The sequence below is a fragment of the Poecilia formosa genome, unplaced genomic scaffold (assembly GCF_000485575.1).
Source record: "Poecilia formosa unplaced genomic scaffold, Poecilia_formosa-5.1.2 Scaffold64, whole genome shotgun sequence".
NCBI lineage: Eukaryota > Metazoa > Chordata > Actinopteri > Cyprinodontiformes > Poeciliidae > Poecilia > Poecilia formosa.
Window position 1 is genome coordinate 2,041,566 of NW_006800003.1, and position 19,963 is coordinate 2,061,528.

At 39.8% G+C, this 19,963-nt stretch overlaps 1 protein-coding gene across 1 annotated transcript in view; it reads right to left on the reverse strand.

Moving 5' to 3' along the window:
* stau2 (staufen double-stranded RNA binding protein 2) overlaps positions 1 to 19,963 on the reverse strand; it is an 85,600-nt gene that overhangs the window by 42,281 nt on the left and 23,356 nt on the right. The window contains exons 7-11 of the mRNA XM_007554610.2: positions 19,697 to 19,804; positions 12,719 to 12,931; positions 11,561 to 11,698; positions 7,688 to 7,816; positions 5,044 to 5,101 (exon numbers count right to left, since the gene is read on the reverse strand). Of these exons, the coding sequence (XP_007554672.1) occupies positions 5,044 to 5,101; positions 7,688 to 7,816; positions 11,561 to 11,698; positions 12,719 to 12,931; positions 19,697 to 19,804 (646 nt within the window). The remainder of the gene's footprint in view (positions 1 to 5,043; positions 5,102 to 7,687; positions 7,817 to 11,560; positions 11,699 to 12,718; positions 12,932 to 19,696; positions 19,805 to 19,963) is intronic.

Below are 19,963 nucleotides of genomic sequence, written 5' to 3' on the forward strand. Positions count from 1 at the left end.
TATATAAACTGTTATTGCATTTCTTTGCAAATATTGAAAAAAGAAAATCAGATTAAATCAATGCTAATCCGGTGTGGTTATGTGAGGTTTTATTGCGGGTTCTCTACAATGACTTCGGCGCTACAATGGTTTATTGCCTTTCTGCTGCCAAGTTTGTGTTTTGCTAGTTTCATTGTGATCACTTTTTCAAAGTTAATCAGCCCTAAAATTGTATTATTAGCCCAGTTTGTTCTGCAAGATTTTCTAATGGGCACTATTGTTTATGCCTGGGAAAACCAAATTAATGACGACAGCAAAGATATTTCACCGTGTTTCCACTGCAATAATGAACCAGAAATAGACCGGAGGGGGGAAAAAAATTAGTCTAACAACTGAACTGTTGCTGTCAGGGATGATTAAGTCAGAAAATAAGAGTGAAAATGAAAATGATTCGCACAGACTCGACTCCCAGATTCACATTTCCAAGCGTAACTACTTGTAGAGGGCCCAGCAGTTTTAACAAATTGCCGAGCCGGAGCACAAAACAGTGTGCCAACACAGTGCCAAGAAGATAAGAAATCAGCAATGACTTTAGAGAAGCAGTTATGGCTGAAGTTTCGAAACGATTTGAAGCTCGACATTTTACTGCGAGCAAAGATTATCCACAAGTAAAGACACTTTTTTAAGACAGTTTGCAGTCAACACAGGAAGATCTGCTCAACGACCTGAAGAGAGCTGAGACCATAGTCCTACAGGTTACCATAGTGACACACTACATAGCCATTGATTAAAATCCTGCAGTGTGTAGGACGACTGCATTGTACTGAGGGGAGCATCATGAGATTTTGTGCAGCAACTTCCTTCCTTCGGCGAGAGCACTGAAGACGAGTCGTGGCGCGGTCGCTCAGCACGACGACGACCCGAAACGCACAGCAAGGGGTCCCCTACTACCTCAGTCTTCGGAGGTAAGCTTAATTTTTAGAGGAATGAAAACATGGAACTCACTTCTGTCAGCTGTTATAAACGTAACAAATGCCCCGCTAAAATATTTTAGTACTTAGTGTTATAATAGTGAAAATGTGTTGTTTCCAATATAACTTCAGTATTTTATTACATAAAGTGCTATAATAGTGCATTTAGTTAGGCGTGTTTAACTGTTTATGTAGCATATATATATATATATATATATATATATATATATATATATATATATATCTTTTTTTTTATGATGTGGACCCCAGGAAGAGTAGCCGTTGTTATGGGGGTCCAGATAAACAAACAAACCTGAAACTCTGTTGGCTATCATCAAATACTTATTTTATGCAATAAAATAAATTATTTAAAAATATACAATGTGGATTTATGGATTTTATATTAGATTCTGTCTCTCATATTTGAGATGTACCTATGATGAAAATTACAAACCTCTCCATTCTTTGTAAGTGTGAATACTTGAGAAATTGATGGTGTATCAAATACTTATTTCCCACGGCTGCACAATGTGCACTTTGCTTCTGCCACAGCTACATCACTGTTATCAATAAAGAGTATTTACATTTGTTAAGAAATGCACCTATAAATCCAATTTTTGGCATTTGGGTGTAAAAGCTGCAAAGTCCCCTTCTCAGCCAAGTCTGTTACAACACTTTTTAACCAAAATGTGTTCAGCCAATCAGCACAGAGGACGAAATCAGAAACATCTTCCATTCACCAACTGCAGGCGCACACAGAAAACCGAGACCAGCTGTATTTGTTTGAATGAGTTGTAAATGGTGTTTATGCAAAAACATTATCCAGACATTAGCGTCATGTGAGTGTTGTGCGGATCGGGCGTTTTTAAGAGCTGATTAGCAGATAGTTAAGCCTCATGCACGGTGCGCGAGATAAACCGAGAATGGCAGCGGACCAGCGGCGCATTCAATGCCAACAGCAGAAATGGTCTCCAAATAAGGAAGACATTTCCCCAGGGAGCTCAACTCTGGAGGTATTGGGCAACTCCTGCATCCTGAGTTACCATAGAAACCACAAACACTGAAACACTTCATCCGAGAGCATAATCATCAATCTGTAAACATGAAGATGATGCATCTTTCACAAGATTGGACTAAATTAAGGCACCAGGGTGGTATGGGGAGAGGTTCATGTTCTCATCCAAATTCTGTATTTCAAATCTAAAAAAAAAAAATAGAATCAATGTGCAGAATTGTTTTTAAGAGTCTGTAAGATAAAATAAATTCTATTCTCAAAGGTAATATTGGATGTACTATGTCAAAGGACAGCAGAAAGCTTACATTTGAACAACGTGTTTTCAGCCTCTCAGCTTCTTTCTAAGCTCCTGGCATTAACTTTGTTGGTATCATAGTAAAAATGTCAGGACCTTTTATCAGCTGGGGACGTCACAACCTATCAGACTCAGTGCATAGCAGGCTAATTTAGCACACTGGGTGATGTAGGACACTGACTATTTTCGTATAAAGTGTTTCACCTTCAACAAATCTGACATTCTCCACTAGACAATGCCCAGCTTGGACTACAACTACAACAAAAACACGAAATGGGAAACCAAGAAATAAAATGATAGGTTTTTAAATGATATTTTCTTAACAACATACAGATGAGGGGGGGAAACAGCCGTTTCTACAAACAGCATCTCTTTCATTTCCTTTTAAGAGTATTTGAGTCCAACTCCCCTCAAATTATACAATTTTACTCTGGGACTTTACATACCTAAGTAAATTATAACATTATTGAATTATTTTGTGCAAAAAAAATTAAAAATCTAAATACATTTATTTCAATAATGTTTGTCTTATATTGCGTCTGTGGTAATTTATCAACAGCAAGCTAATGTTTTAGCTAAATTTAATGTGAAAAAGCTGAAGCTATGAAGATATTAGCCCACTGGATTTGGAAATATTGCATAATGTAAGTTGCTTATTGAAGCAAATCAAAAACATACTGACAACAATGATATCTGCATACCGTTACAGCCTTAATGTTTACTGTTTAATGCTGACGGCCCCCCGTTCTACTAATCAGAGGAAGTGAATCTGGTGCTAAGGTTACAAGCACAACATTAAATCAGGATGTCTATGGGAATGGTTTGTTTTTATTATTTTAAAAAACATACAGGGGCGTAGACTTTTAATTTAAGAACAAGATTATTATCACCCCTGGCTGTTGTGTTGCTCTCCCACAAATCTCAGCTCATCCAAAATAAAGTCTTGCTTGTTTACAAAGCTGCTCTGCTAAACTGAGCAGATAAAATGCCCCTTTTTGGAAGAAGAAGAAGAAGAAGAAAAAAACAATTAATGTTAAGATATTTTTACAATTATTCTAAAATAAGGCAGCTAGAGTATTACCAGGTAGCTCTAAAATAAATTATAAAACGCCTCCATATGTTTTAATCTAGTACTGACATTAACGTTTTACTACTTATCAAACCTTTATTGGCAATGCTGCACCCTAAGGTAGCTATTTTAATATCCTCTGTAATTCCAAATCAATAATTTGCTTTGAATATGCAGGCTTACTGAAACGTGTGGTCCAGAACTGGAGGCAGTCTTCAGTAGCATTGATCAAATGTTACTGTTATTTTATTTTATTTTTTTTTACTCAGTAACCATATGTGCTTATAACTTCAACATGCCTTAATTTTCTTTAGTATATTTTTAACTTCTATCGACCGTCTTATTAAGGTTTTTATCACCATTTATAAACGGATTATAAAAGTTTTAATGTTCTTGCGTCTGGTTTTACTGCCCATGTCATGTAGAGCTTCAGGTATGTTGTTGCTTGAGCGGTGCTTTATGAGAAACAGTTGAGCTGATTCTCAGAGAGTAAGACTCAATACCCCGAAGGATAAAAATGTGCATTTTGGTCCTGATGATGACTAACAGAATTCAGTCAGGATTTTTATTTTTTTTTTGTTTTATAAAATGTGTAAAACAAAGTAAACACAGCTTTAAGGTTCAAAGTGTGGTTAGAAGGTCGCGTTACTGCAAAAGCTAAATCGAAATACTGGCTAGTACTGATAAATAAGCATTCTATATACACTATATTTTCACCCAATCTGGTGTATATGACTTTGTTTTATGGCTACAGGTATAGACAGTTAATCATCTAGAAAAGCAGACTGCTTGTGCAAACATTTACAAACAAATAGGTCGGCCACTGAATTCTAGACGGGCCTCATATGAGGACACCACGCGTGCAAAACTGACGCCGTCATAGCAGCAAAGCGATGCCAGACTAGTTTTATATGAGTGAGAAAGCCACACAGTCAAAACACATTTGACAATCTAGTGTACCTAAAATAGAAAAAAAAAAATTAAACTGATTCCTTTTTTTTTTTTTTTTAGGATGCACCTTATTTCTTTCTTTTTTTCCTTTTTTTTTAATGTAGCCAAAACACGGGTCAGCATTCTAGACAAAACAGAATATCTTTGAACAGAACATCCCATGTGATATTCAGGTCAACAGATGTCAAATAGTTTTGGCATAAAATGTTCACAAACAGACAGAAAGAGGAATAAAAGATGCCAAAGGTGAGTTCAAGACGCTTAAACCCTAAACCTAAACATTGTAAACCAATGTTCATACATTCTGCCTCAGGTGCATAATACATTAATAACATCCTGTGATTTATCTTTGTCCATAAGAACTCTTATTTTATATGAACATGCTCGTTTTGTGTCTGTTTAGTGGGATGAACAACGTGTGTGTGTGTGTGTGTGTGTTTGTGCACCTCTGTGTGCTTGTGTGTTAATCCTGACTGAAAGGCTGCGTTTTTTTGCTCAGGAAGGTAGCGGAGGGACTCCCCGGAGGGCCCCCGTGTGTTGGCCCTGTAAGCCCGTGTGAATGAGCCTGAATTCGCAGGCTCCCCACGAGGACGCACGGCCAATTAAGCTGACAGTCAGAGGCCCATTGACCAGTCACAGAGATTAAACGCCGGGCCATCTCGGTGGCTAAAACCACCTGCGAGATCGGAGGGGGTTTTGGAAAGCCTGAGAGGAGGAGGAGAAGGAAATGGCAATAGACACAGGGAGACGTGCCGATACTCACTGTTACTCGTTGCTTCGGTAAAAGGCGCCTTTTGTCCGTTCCAGCCTTTGTTGTCCATCTGTGGAGATGGAGAGAGAAGCAGAGAAGGGGGTCGGGGGGGAGAGGAGGAGAGGTAAGAGAGATGTCGATTCTTGAACAGACAGCTTCTTCACGCATGTCAGACAAGTTCCTTCCTACTGTTTGGTCCACAAAGAGACAAACGCTCACAAGATGGGGTGCCTATGGAGACTACTGTCTCTCTAAGCCAGCTACTTATTTAGAGGGTGTGTGTGTGTGTGTGTGCGTGTGTGTGTCACTGTTTAGCAACTTGAAAAAGGGTTCCTTCTACTGCAGCGGTAAGCCTATCTGCCTGCACAAACACAAACAGCCACAAGTAGGTGTTTGAAACAGAAACAAATTCTTCCTGATGCGGGCAACAGCTGAAGAGATGTCATGGCTGTAAACAAATCCAGCCCACTGCCTCTGAGCAGCCCTCTACAGATCCCTCAGTGGGAGCGGAGAACAAAAAAAGCTCTCAGGGGACGGAGGGAAAAGATGAGGCAAGATGGAGGGTGATCACAGCAGAGATGAGCTCTTCTACAAAAGCTGCAGGCCTCAAGGGCATCTGAAGACTTAGGGAAAGTAGATCAGCCAACAAATTCCTAGAATGAAGTCTGAGAGACCAGAGGCTATTAAATATATTCTATTTTACTATTATTTATTTAATTTAGAATAGACATTCTTTCTCAAAGAAAACAACATATTTTTGACTTTTTGTAATAAATCGAGTTAAAAAAAAATCCAATCAGACATAACATCAGGAAAAACAAAAAACAAAAAAAACTGAGAAGCAACACAGAGGCTTGATTGGATTTAGACTGGGAGTCTTTTTTTTTTGTTGTTGTTCCTGAAGTTATTATTGAACCATTTTGCGAAATTACAAATGACATTTCCTTGTTGAAAGAGACGGCAATCATCAGTGGTGCAAGTCGGCGGATAAGCGGAAAGCGTGAAAAGCAAGAGTCTGTGGTTCATCAACATTGATAAAAGTCGTCCCAATATTCCAGTATGCTTACCTCCTGCTCCGATTCCAGCCCAGTCCCAGATATGCAGTGCAACATGCGTCTGGTTGTACAGCACAAGCATGGAATTGACTGTAAACTACACTACAAACTACAAATTAAGCACTTAATTTTGAGGAAAAAAAGGTCATGGAACAGTCATTTTTCTCCTTTTAAGAAAACAGATAGTACCGTAATTGTCCCTAAAAAAAATCGCCTAACCATAAAATAAATCTATGTGAAATATTTGATTTTGACTTTTGTGAGTTGATCAGAAAGTCTGCAAACTCCAGAGGATATCAAAAAAGTAATTTGTCACTTCCTGTTCACTCGTGCATAAATACAACTCGACAGAGAGACGCAATTCTCCCTCATCAGGGCAATAAATAAAAAAGTGTTTTTTCTGGGCCCGTGCTTCTTCCCGAGCTCCTAAAAAAATTGGAGCGCATGTATTTTTTTAACATGTTCTCAATGATTTGCGAATAAATGAAATCAATCGGGTCAACGTGACCTGATTGAGTTACTGCAATAAGCTGGGATCCACTGTCTGTTCAGAAACCTCCAAAATTAGTGTTTCATACAACCTGAACCTTGTTGCTGTATCTCCAATCACATGAGAATGGAAACAGCGATTGTAGATACGATTTTCTTTGTCCATCAGATCAACATCAGACAGAATGTTAATTTTCTCTCTTAAACAACAGCATACACCCAACCATGCTTTTTTTTTTTAAACAGGAGAATACTTCCTCCCCCACCCCCTACACCTGCTGGTGATCACAATGTTGCTGTTCTTCTTCGGCGATGTCTGGAGGACAATTAAAATTCAACAGAAAGCTCGGTTACGCAACACATCCCCTATCGGATTCGGCTCTCTCAAGCTTAAAAACCGACGAGCCGCATAGAGATGAGGGTGATCGATGGTCGCTTGCAAAACACCTGGTTCAGAGGAGCTGAAGGTGTTATGTAATAGGGTTAGCAGCACTGAGACCAGCGGTAAATCAGGGGAGTCGACTCGGTGTTGGTATGTCTACACTTCACTGAAGAAATAAGACCTAATAAAAATGTTTACAGCTCAAATGTGGTTTGAAATAAATCTGATATCTCTTTGTATATACTTGAGTCTTTGATGGAATTTAAACAAGAGTTACTACATATTATTAATGTGAAGATGTTATACTGTTGCAGATTGAAATGTCAAGAGTTTCCAGACCTTTTGTTTTTTTTACGTTTTCATAAGAACTTTTTGGCAGATAATATTTCTATAGAGATAAACACGTTATCTGCAAAAGAGGATGGACAAAATGCTAGTTGAAGTGGGGAAAATCCTCAAAACAAATTCCGTAGTTTTCCTGACATTTCCCCAAACAGTGTAGGAGCGTTTCTCGTTATCCATCAAAAGTCATCGTGAGTCCCCAGACTTTAGTCGTGTTTCTCAGCGAGCTGATGACAGTTTAAAAGTTTGAAGGACGCCTGCTTACAGTAATCCCACGCTGGAATAAATAAATGGTTCCACTTAACAACAGAGGAGGGGGGAGAGGGGGGGAGGTTTGTATATAGATCGAAAATGAAATACAGAAGTTGCAGTTGGGTTGGGTTCGTACCTCTGAGGGATTCGGAGAGACCGTGGAGGCCTTGTATCCCAGCTGCAGCAGCATTGCCTCAGCGGCGTTCCGCTTGGCCACCTTCTTGTTGGGTCCCGTTCCCGTGGCAACCTCGTTATTCACCTTCACCTGCACGGGCGCGCACATGAACAGGCAAACAATGAGGGGAAAAAAAAGTCACAACTGAGTATTATTGGGGCAACATGCTGTTTTCACTGGTGACTTTCTTAGCTTTCCTCCTGAGCCGAAACTGAATGGAGGCTCAGGACTCGGGCTTCCTGAGCCAAGTCAGCCATGCAACGTGAAGTGTTTGTTTTTCAGTAATCCCAAAGCATTAAATCTGTCCACGCAGAATGTAAGCAGAAATTTCCAAGAGCAGATCGGACGTCGTTGTGTTATACAAACAGACAATTACGCTGTACAAATAACATTGTGGGGAGCCGGAGCCTGTGAAAAAGCCAGGCCTCGGCGCACTCAGTCACAGCGGCCTGACAAGCCCGAGTGCTGCTCCGGACGCATGAAGCCGGCAAACGACATCACAGTGGGAGCAAATAGCCAACTCCCGGCCAGATTCACTCCTTTATTAAGCAATAACTACAGATAAGCACCTCAAAGCCATTTGATATAAGGTGGAGGCTTTTTTTTTCCTTCTGTTTAAACAAAAGATGGGAAAACAGAGGCTCATTTGAGCCCTGCTGCCTACCGAGGGAAACAATGTGGAAATTTTAGAAGAGTGAGTGGACTACACAAAAGAACGCCACGCACACATACATACATACACTCACAAGCGAGCACACACACACACACACACACACACACACAGGGGCTAATGTGTGCATCAAAGAGGCAGAGAGAATGGGTGTGGGGCTGAATTACTGCCTGATGGTGAGAGAAGCTCTGTTCTTCATATAAAAGAGGAGGATTACGGATAGAAAGACAAGGAGAGCAAGTTTGACTGAGATGGACAGAAGGATGAATAGGTGCAAAAAAAAAAAAAAAATCCAGATGATAAAAATGGACTACATTATGCCATGTGCTGGTTATATTTCTTATTCAAGCGACACAATAAAGACCTATGCGGCTCATGAGGGATGTCCTATGTGGCGACAGAAACAGAGTGGCAGCAGCTTTAAAATGAAGCCACTCTGAACATCTGTCAACAAGCGACAAGCTGAAGGATGTCGAGCGTACAGATGCCGAAAGGGCTGGAGCTCACTGGCTGCTTTTCAGCTTTGTTGTGCAAACTTGAAGCGTCTGTGTTTTTCAGTCACATCCTTAACTCAGTAAAATGATGCTCATCAGCAATGTGTTGCTAAGTTCAATATCTTACTCACATGATGTCCAACAGCCTCAGTAGGATCACCTATTCCAGGTTAAACCTGGATTTACTGTGAATCTTTTAATACTTCACTGTCAGTGACTCTCAAATATGCCCTCACAATAATTTTCCTATCTAACCGACACCAGAAAAGAAGTGGAAAAGAAACTAAGAACACACAGTTTGGCTTAAGAAAAATAAATAAATAAATAAATATATATATATATATATGTGTGTGTGTGTGTGTGTGTGTAACAAGAAAAGTGGCAATGATTTAAAATGATCAAAGTGAACATTTTACCCAGAATAGGAAGCAGAAAACTGAGACAGCGAAGATTACAATTTATTAAAAAAAAAAAAAAAATGTTTTGTTGTGTAATAATTACAAAGTTACATTCTGAAATAGGTTTAATGCCTCCAATCAGATCAACTCTGTGATGAAAAGAAAGTTTTCAATTTGCAAAGGAGCCCTGCTTTGATTACCTCAACCAACGTTGAACAAAAATTAATTAGTATGTTAAATTCTGGCATTAAGAATGGACTACTCTAAAACTGCCACCTTTGGGATTGACTAAAATGGTAACATGCTCTGTAAACTTGGCATTCCACAATATGGCAGTGTCATGCTGTGGGTCTGTTTTGATATCAGCGGTGCTGGTGCATTGGGAAGAGTAGCAGTAAAGGACTACCTCAAACATTTTTTTTCTTTTTTTTTTTACTAAAAGAAAAAAAACAAAACAAACAACAGTTAGACACTAGAGACTTGCAGAAAATTTGTTGAGTTTTCTCAAAGAATGATCCCAAACTCATATAAAATGGTCAAATTTAAAAGGAGAGATGGGTTTGGTAGCAGGCCAGTTTAAATGAACTCCACCTATTCAATGAAGAATGGTGGTCAAATTTTGAGACAACATTTTTCAAAAGGTAAGAGACAATGCTAGTGGTAGAGGTGCAAATTGCATAAAGACATTTAACCAAAGCTTACAAGTTGTGTATGCATATACATATGCATATGTTTTACGGACTATAAGCCGCTATTTTACTCCGAATTATTCACACAGTTCGAATATTAAACAATACTCCATGTGCATATTTTATATTCAACAAAAAAGAAGAAGAAAAAGGAAAAAAAAAACACTTGTAACAATTTATCATAAGCTCAAAATTAACTAAATTCATGGACATGTGAGTGGATGTAACACTGCTGACCACAACCGTAAGCCGACACTCCGAACAAGAGGGTTCTGAGCGGCTACAGCCCAACTCAGAAAATCAGACTCGGGCTCACTGAACTAGACGGCCAAGTTACCAATCTAACACAGCTGTTGTTACTGGACAGTGCTCGCACAAACTCAGTCATTTAACAAAATTAATAAACTGTAAAACGAGCTAGCATAAAATCGCTCAGCTCTGCCAGTGCCTCGTTTTTCCTAATGCACCGCGTTTCAATTATTTTAAGTATATTAAGCTTTATATGATCACATTTTCATAGAGTTACACATGAGAGTGCACTTGGAGACAGATTTTATTGTTGAAAACGTTGTGCACTGCCAATCGTGATTAGAATGACAGATTCATGTGCAGACCAGAGGGAATGGTCATCTTGTTTCTTTTTTTTTCACCTTTTGCACAACACATCCCAAAAATCAGTAACACCTCCGCCCCCCCACCCCGCCCCCTGATTAATCAATCAGATGTGAATTCAGCAGATTAATTTTATGCTCCATTTGTCCAGAGAGTACATTATCTCATCTTTTCACCATCCTCCATCTTATTCTGTTGAAACTAAAGTCAACACACTAAAAACTCTAACATTAAAACCCAACATTTTTTTATTATTATTATTTTTAGGATAATTCCCCCGCCCCGCAGCTCAGTTCTTGCAAAAGCAACTGAAGTCTAACTTTTTTTTTTCTCTTTTTTTTTTTCTTCATTTATTTCATCTGGGCAAAAGTTTTCTGTCAATGTAAAGTCAAGCTGACCCGCAGACATCAACACTGGAACAAGGAGTGACCCTGGATAAGATGTACCGTCAAAAAAACGGTAAACACAGAAGGCTGTCTAGACACAGACCTTGTTTAAAATGAACAAGGCCAGGATAACCTTCGGTAGGTTCTATACATGTATGTACACAATCTTATAAATGCTTCAGATTTTTAAACCATGTTTTGTTTTGTTTTTTTTTTTTTAGATGCATTTACAAGGTGTTTTAGAAATGTTCTTCACAGATTCTTAATCTGATTTAGGTCAAGACTTTGACTGGGCCATTCTATCACATGAATATGCTTTGTTCCAAAGCCTTCCGTTGAACCTGGGTGTTTCAACGTTTCAGTTTTCTGTCATAGTCATCTGACAAAGGATTTCCTCCTCCACCCAGAAATCTAGAAAATTGTTTTGAGAAAAGAGTCAGGAAAGCAAACAAAAAAGTTCAATACTTGTCCATATATGGACCATTTCTATACAAGGAAAATAATCCTGACGTGATCTTTAATCCTCACTTTGCCCTGTTCCAACAGGGCGGAGTAAGAAATAAAGAAGTTAAGATAGATGCTCACCTGCATGACGAACTCCCTGCGTCGCGGCATCCCTCTCTCCGAAAGCAGCTGGTACTCCGGTTCCTTCTCCTTCTTGGCCTGCTGGATTTGAGCTAATCGGCTGATTGGGTTCATGCCCTGACCGTAGTCGGGTCCCGTCTGGAAAGAAAAGGAGAATTACATAATTAGCTTTATTGAAAATGCTTTTTTTTTTGTCACTGCAAGTGTTCATAATTTTAGGAAATAAAATGTTATAATCAAAATACCTGTCACGTATTTACATATAAATGTGTGAAACATTTGCTAAAACAAAACGTTTTGCACATTTATACAAACATGGGAGTATGAGCTTTATATTTTTGGCTCTTTGAATGATACTGAAAGCATCAGTATCATTCCTGATGAGATTGTTGAGATGTTAAAAAAATTTCTGGAAGGACCAATTATCTCCAGCTATATCCAAATGCTTCCCCTCCCCCACATGTTTCTTTGTACTTTCAATTAGCTGGCTGAAAGATGGCTACAATACAAATTTGGCTGAAAATATTTCCTGCTGTGATAAACACACTTATGGGGAGAAAGCTTTAAGAGCATTTACCTGTTTTTTTGTTGTTTTTTTTAAGCCAGTGCTAGGCAAAACTACAGTGAGCCTCAAGCAGCATGTTTGTATAGCAGCTGACTGCAGGCCGCAGTCAGGATAGCCAGTAAGAGAAGAACGGCACAAAGGAGGGTTATATTCTGAGCACAGTTACTTAAGCACAATGAAAAGTTGTGAGGTTTATTGAAAACTATAGCTTCAGTTTACAAAACAAAATCAAAATGACTTAAGTGTTATTGATCAGTGTTCCCAACTACAGTGTCTGCTCCAGCACCACTGATTTAAATGATTCCTCAGCATGACATCATGGAGAAGCCAGTTAATCACCTACTCATTTAGGTCAGGTGCACAGGAGCTAGGAAACACCTAAATCATACAGGACAGTGGGGTCCTATGATAGTCGTACTATACTTGTAATAATTAACATATTATATTATTTTTAGTTTTAAGTTTTGAGTAAAGTTCAAAGGATAACCTGATAAAACTGTGGTGTTGCTCAAATGAGAACCTTATGCCAGCCAAAGCCTTGAGCAGCCCCATCACCGCCCCCCGTGGCCCCATCCACCCCAGGCCTGCAGCACCTTGAGGATAGTCTTGGTGCGTTTCTTGTAGTGCGTCTTGGGTTTCTCCACGGTCGGTATGAAGGGGAGCTTCTTCAGGTCCTGTAGGATGGACAGAGCGGCACGCTTCTTGGACAGCTTCTTGCTGTTCCCCTCGCCCTCGGCAGAGAACTCTCCGACGGTGACGCGGGTCAGGAAGCTTTTCATGTGAGGCGGACCGCTCTCCTTTAACACCTGGAAAAGTTTGGTAAACGTTCGCAACAAAAACAGAGAAAGAGAGAGAGAGAGAAAAATGTAATCGATGTGTGTCAGTGTTTCGTCGTGTACGTTTTGTGCTAGCTAGCGAGCTGAACCAGGTGGTCCAAAACATCTGCACTACCCACCCATATGCGCATGGTAATCATATACAACGCACACTGGGCTGGAAAAAATTGACACACACACACACACACACATGAAGAGTAACATGTTCCTAAATGACAGTCTCTGGTGATGGAGGCTCGGTTTCCTTCCTCCAGCCTCTGGTCACCTGGGAGACCTAAAACAAACACCGGCTGGCGTTAGGTCATGCTTCTGCAATCACATCTACTTCCTATGAAGTCTGAGAACAATGTGTGTGCAGCAGGTGGGGTTCTCTCTAACCTTACGTAGGAAAAGAATTAGGTTTCACACACGTATGATTCCAGAGTTATAACACGCAGTCGCCTGACATGTGTCCATGTTTAAGCTACGCCTCAGGCCTTAATGGTTTATGGTGGATGCTGTTTTTTTTGTTTTTTTTTCTTGGAATCTCTCTTTCACCCCCTTTCCTCCTCCTCCCACGCTCTGCTGAGTTTCTTTGCTAAAGTTGGAACAGCGGCGCAGACAGCACAAATTGTAGCAATCAGCCGCAATCTAGAAACACTTAATTTAAACCCAGTGACCGATAAAAACCGATTCCGCTGATAAGCGGAGGCTCGGGCATTCCTGAGATGCCTCGCACATCAACACCGACGGATACCAGACATTAGAGAAAAACAGTAGAATATGAGCACTTCCTTTCTAACTGCACAAGCTCTAGCAATTTAATTAAGAAACTGAAAGACTGGAAGTTAAGACTTTCGACATTAGACAACGGTATGTAAAAGGATGAGGCCTTGAAGAGCTCACTGTCCAACTAAACAGCTGAACTCCCTCCAACCCCACGGGGGATCGACTCTGGTGTTACTCGTCTCCAGAAAAAGGAAATGCAACATGACAGCTTCTTGTACATACTAACATTTACCACGATCGGAAACACCGGACAGCTGAATGTTTTTACTGTGCCAGTAGCATGCGGCGATGACACTTCGCACTGCTTGGCCATTTCTCAGCTAACATTATGTCACTTGGAGGAAACGGACATGAACCAGTGACGGACTGTGCACACGAGCAGTAAGGAGCGTTCTTCATCTGCGTAGTCCTGCGACTGCCTCTCCGTCTCCCTCTGTCTCCTTGTTCATCGCAAAGGCCATGTGTAAATAATCAGCGAGAGGATCCCTGGGACAGAAACCGACACACAAACTCGGCCATGTTTGTGGATGGATTTGCAAAAAAAAAAAAAAAATGGAGTTCAAGTTCATCTGAAGAGAAACAGTTTTTCAAAGCTTTGCTGAACTGAATTAGGCATCCTTGTCTCAGAGATGTAGAAAACAGGATTGTGCTATTCCCAGTTTGATTTTGTTACATCTCATTGTTTAGTTGTCAGGCAACGAGCAGAGACTCCAGGAAGTTACTGCTCCAAGCCAAGAAATAGTTTGGCACATAAACTCCCGTAGGCAGCAAGTTGTAGATTGCACTCTTCAGGGTTTGAATAGTTTAAACAAATGAGTTCCTCTAACTTCTTTATGCTTTGCTTTATAGGAGACAGACTTCCTTGTAGCCTTTTAAAGTAATCTTGTTCCATAGACCTGCGCCATTTCGGAAGGTCTTTTCTTTGAAAATAAGCTTTTATTTTTCTACCTAGTTCTTGGTACCTGACATGGCAAAATGGCTGTGCATGCTTAAAAATATTCTCCATTTGTGTCTTTGCACTACCAAAACAAAACAACAGTAGAGTACAGTCACATTTGCTTATTAAAATAATAAGCAACTTTTTGGACCTCTGTCTATTTACGGTTCAGTATTTGCACATTCATGTATTTTCAAATAAGACATGCTGAATGGTTGACACTGTACAATTTTAAAGTATTTAAAGAAAACGGGACATTGCATATGCAGTGGCTACAAATCTTGATGTGGTCGTCAGGAAGAGAAACCAAATGTAGCCTATGTAGGTACATGTTAAAGTCGACAAGATATATGACAAAAGGTTGCATAGGTACAACATTCCCTTGGTCTAGGATAGCAGTAGACAAGCTGCAGTCAGTCTCCTGGCATTCGACACAGGATCCGCACCGCTACCGATGGGATTTCAGTGCTCCTATTCACCTACAAGCCAAGCCCGCACACAGACACGCAAACAAACACGCAAACACACCCGTCTACCACCCGACGACAAGGAGATCAAGTTGTACACAGGAAACCTTCTGTAATTCAATGTTGATTTTTTTTTTCTCCCCCATGCCCGTCTCTTCATCCTTTCTTATTCAAACGTGGGAGGCCTTCACTTTGGCTTTTCAGGGAGACATTAATACCCTAGGCAGTCTGAGGATCTGTGCAAGCTAGAACTCAGGTACTGTAGAAGAGGAGGCTATGGGATCAGGGTACGACAATGGTGAGGACTGGTACAGAGAAGAAAGATCCTTTTGTGAAGAGCGGTGGATGGACATGCCCTGAGGGAAACTGCTCCTTGTAAGATGGGTGGTTCTTCTCTTATGTCCTACCTCCCACCTCCCCCCCAACATAACACAACACACAAGCTGTGATTTATAGATTGGTTCCTCTTTGATGCTGACATCTGTTTGATATTGGCTGACAGGGGGATTAAATGAGCCAACTGGCTCTTGGGGTGGTGGCGAACCTCATCATAGCAGAGTGATGGGAAAGTAGACAGTCGAACACTGACTTAAGGGTAATTTTATGCCCCAGTAAAGGAAAGGATGGAGTGATGTGAAAACATTGCTCAGATCGAAGGCGCTCACATGAGAGGGATCTGTTATGTTGTTGGAGGGAATGCGCGGAAGATTAATATGTGTGTGTTCTTAATCTTATGGTTTTTGAGGAAAGAGAAAAGTTTCTTCTGACTGTATCAAAACACGAGGTCAGAACAATGCAGGAAAACATGAAGCTATGGCTAAAGAGTAGGTTGGTCAAAAAAAAAAGAAAAAAAGAAAAAAAGAAATCAAAACTTTTTGATTTTTTTTTATTTTTTATCTTAGACTTACCATTGATCAATTGCAATGCATTTGCAATTGGTCAAATGCATTGACCAATTTACAAATGGTCAATGAACTCCATAGTAGTGGATTGTAGTATTCTCGGCACACAAACTGAGAATGAAAGGGAATCCACTATAGGGTGTAATGGGGAAAGATAAATATGAAATGACAAGGGATGATGTGGAGATCCATGTTTTTGACTTGTTTGTTTTCAATCTCTCTCTCTCTCTCTCTCTTTTCAGGCTGAAAAAACTCAATGATAAACAAACTTGAAATGTCTCGTCAGCAGCACTTATTTAGATCTGGGTAAAACTATTTTCTGCTGACGTTTGTCAGGTACTAGGAGCTCTAAATGCATACCTCATAGGAGATTGGTGTTATTTTATTTATTTTATTATACCAATATCTCTGAATCCAACTTGTTGTGCAAGGCATGCTGGAGCCTAGATGTCCTGCAAAACTATATCCTGATGCTATAGTTTTGCAGGACAAAACTACACCATCAGTACTGTGGTGAGTACTTGAGTAAAAATCCGTGCCAGTAATGAAAGCTGTGGAGACTGCAGTCACCCATCGACCGACAACAACAGGAGTTAGCAAAGAGACAGGACACAGCAATGGAAAGAAATTCCTCTAATCCCCGGTACACTATTGTACATCAGCCTTTTATTTCAGTGGAATTGGAAAAAAAAAAAAAAAGATGCTTCCACGTTGCCATCCAATGCATTACATAAATTAGCATATGCGTTTTGGTCATCAGAAAAACTATCCTACCAGAAATGTTTTGGACATCTCAAAGAAAAGTCTCCCACACCCGCAGCCCTCCTATGCCAAATACATCTCCTTTAAATGTCACAGCAATGGCTCATCGATAACATCACTTAATCTCACAGCGTGCTGAACAGATGCTTCACTTACCTTAGAACATGCAACGGCTGAAACCGAAAGTGAAATTTAAGCCATCAGTTGCTACCAGAATAATTTGGTTAATAATTATTTGACCGCTTGGGGGCCTTTGTGGAGCAGTGAAACTCCTTCCCAGATGGCCTGTTGATCCCTTCAAGTAACAAGTTTGCTCATAACACAGACTCTCTGAATTTAACCTTAGTAATATCCGGTGTACATACATTTTTTTTTCACAACAGGAGAGCATCAAAATCTTCAAAGACATCGCAGAACTTGATGTTCTGCAAAATATAATTTGTTTTCCCACGTTAAGGCAACCTGTGTTTTTTCAAAACGCCGGTATTTATGGTGAGATAGGTACCAGTGTGACATCAACTTTACCAAGGTTACAAACCGGTTCATCTACTTGTCAAGACGTGTGACAGGTGCTGCTCCCTTCCTAAGGGATCTTTGATCTCCTGACATCTAAATGGGAACACACGGAGTGTCGCGGTCATTTACTCAATAGTTGATTTTCCCCCCCGAGTTCTCTACGTTTCATCATTTGAACTGGTAATTTTTATTGTTCGTGTTTGTTTTTCCGCAAACTTATTGAATTTTGCTTTATAGTTGGATGTACATAAATGTATGCCTTGTGCCATTACAAGAAAAGAGACACTTATTCAAAATTTTTTTTTTTTAATAAACTAAAAACGTTGATATAAATAAATTAAAACTGTATTTGGTATTTACTGAAATACCTAAACTAAATGGAGTAAGGATTGTAACAAAGGAAGGATGCAGTAGATATAAAAACAAAGGTAAATTGAATAAGAGCATTAGCACAAAGATAGCTTTTCCATTATTTATTAATTTTTTTTCATTTAAAAGCAACGTCGAGTTGAAAATAAACAGCTTTCTTTGTATGCGTGTGCTTTTTAGCGCCGCTGGATTTTGAATTTGCATGCCTTATTGTTTGCTATCATGTGCTACATCTTACTAAATCTTGTTTCCCGCTCAGTACAGCGTGCCCAGACAATTTACTGTTACTGAAATAGAAACTGAGTAAAAGTGAATCATCATACCGCGCCTTTGATCATTTGTTACCTTATTCCTCCAATTTAACTGTTCTTTTATTATTTATGACTGATGCACACTTGTCAGCTTCTTTCATGAGCTTCCTTGGTCTTTACACGTCAAACCAAGAATGACTCTATTATACTTGAGACTTGACTTGGACTCCTGGCTTAAGACTTGAGTTCCTGGAAAAGTGTTTACTTCATGTAATGAAAGGTAAAAGGAAGCCAGTATGTGAGCATCAGACTGCAGCTGTTGCACGTGTTTAACTGGGAAAGGATGTTCTTTGCCAGTAATGCTGTGAGGATTATGGGTCATTAATGGTTCATGACAATCTGTAGCTTCACTGCTAAGCTAGCTCCAAAATTACAAGGACTCTTTAATTATTTAATATTCCAGCAAGCTTACTGGAAAAAAAAACAAAAAAAAACAAACAAAAAAAACAAGAACTACACAAATCACAAGTGGGGGAAAAAAACTGGAAAGATTAATTTTGGATAGAGATATTTAAGGTGATTAAAAATAGGAAAAGTTGAAGGGAAAAAAAAAACATTAATTAGAGAAAACAGGAAATGGTTCAGAAGAACAAAAATACTGCCTCTCTCTCCAAATTTCCCAGGACTAAAAATGACAGTGTAATCAAGGACAGTGACAAAGACATGACAGATAATGAATTACCTCAAGCCCTGATTTAGCCGGCTAAAATAATTAATAGCCGTTCCTAAAAAGGAAACTACATCCTGCTTTAAAGGGCAAATGAGTAGAGGAAGGTGAGGGCGAACAGTTTTCCAGATAACTTTTCCAAAGTAGGGGTAAACTCATTAACAAGCCAAGTCAGCAGAGAGAAAATATGTTACTTCTCTTCCTGCGTCTGCATCTCCCCCCTTGTCTCCACATGCAACTGCCTCATTTGTGATTTTTGGGAGTGATGGAGATGGAAGGGAGAGGTCTAAGGAGGAAGGGAGGGAGCACACAGTGTAAACTGAGCTTCCCTTGTTTTTGGCACCTTACCGAGCGCAAACGAAGATGAGGGGGTGGAGGCTTGGGGAGAGAATATTAGATGAGTCAGCTAAGATATGGTAAAAGCCAAGAAGAACAGAGCAGGTCATATGAGGACAGAGTGAGCTACTCTGACTTTGAGGATGCAGCTATAAGGGTAGGATCACGTGTAGCAAAGAAACCGAACAAAACTGGTGGGGAGTTTATTTTGGGGGACTGATGTGGAGCCACTGAGGCTGAGGAATGTCGCCAAAGCTGACAACTTTTGGGTGCGAAGAAGGTGGAACGTGTCTAGAGATGCACCAGTACGAGTGCTGCTGCCAATTTCTGACTTCCACTTTTTAGAAACACTGACCTGTTAATATAGATAAAACTATTTTCTGCATTTCCTGCTGATATTAAAACAGCAGCCTTGGTGCATTCTAGACCACTATGTTGACGCTTCAACTCTCAAAATGGTGCAGGCATTTTCAAATCCAACACGTTCCTCAAGAAACCCTGAAAGCTCAAAGAGATAAAAACAAGATAAAAACTGTCTGCAGGATGAAGGTAATCTTCATCCTGCAGACCTTCTTTTTGTAATCATCCCTTTTCTCATCCCGATCCAGTTCACAGTCACAACACTGACATTCTTGATAATTTGTCAACTTGATGGTATGAACTTAAAATGACTGCCTGATGGCTGTGTTTTTGTTCCTACCTCAAAGTTAACAGATAAGTTTCTTTTGAGGGCGATTTCATAGACGAGGCTAATCTCTGATTTGCTGGCATCAGTTCCTTCTTGTGTCTCCACTTTCTCTTCTGGACTCTGGAAATGAAAGTGAAAAAAAACAACAAAAAAAAAAACAACAACAATTATTGTAAATGTGTTTTACTGAGCAACTCGGTTAACAATTGACATATCAAAAAGTAAAGAAATAAATAAAACGGAGTCAGATTGTTGACAATTTAAAATCCTATTAGAGGG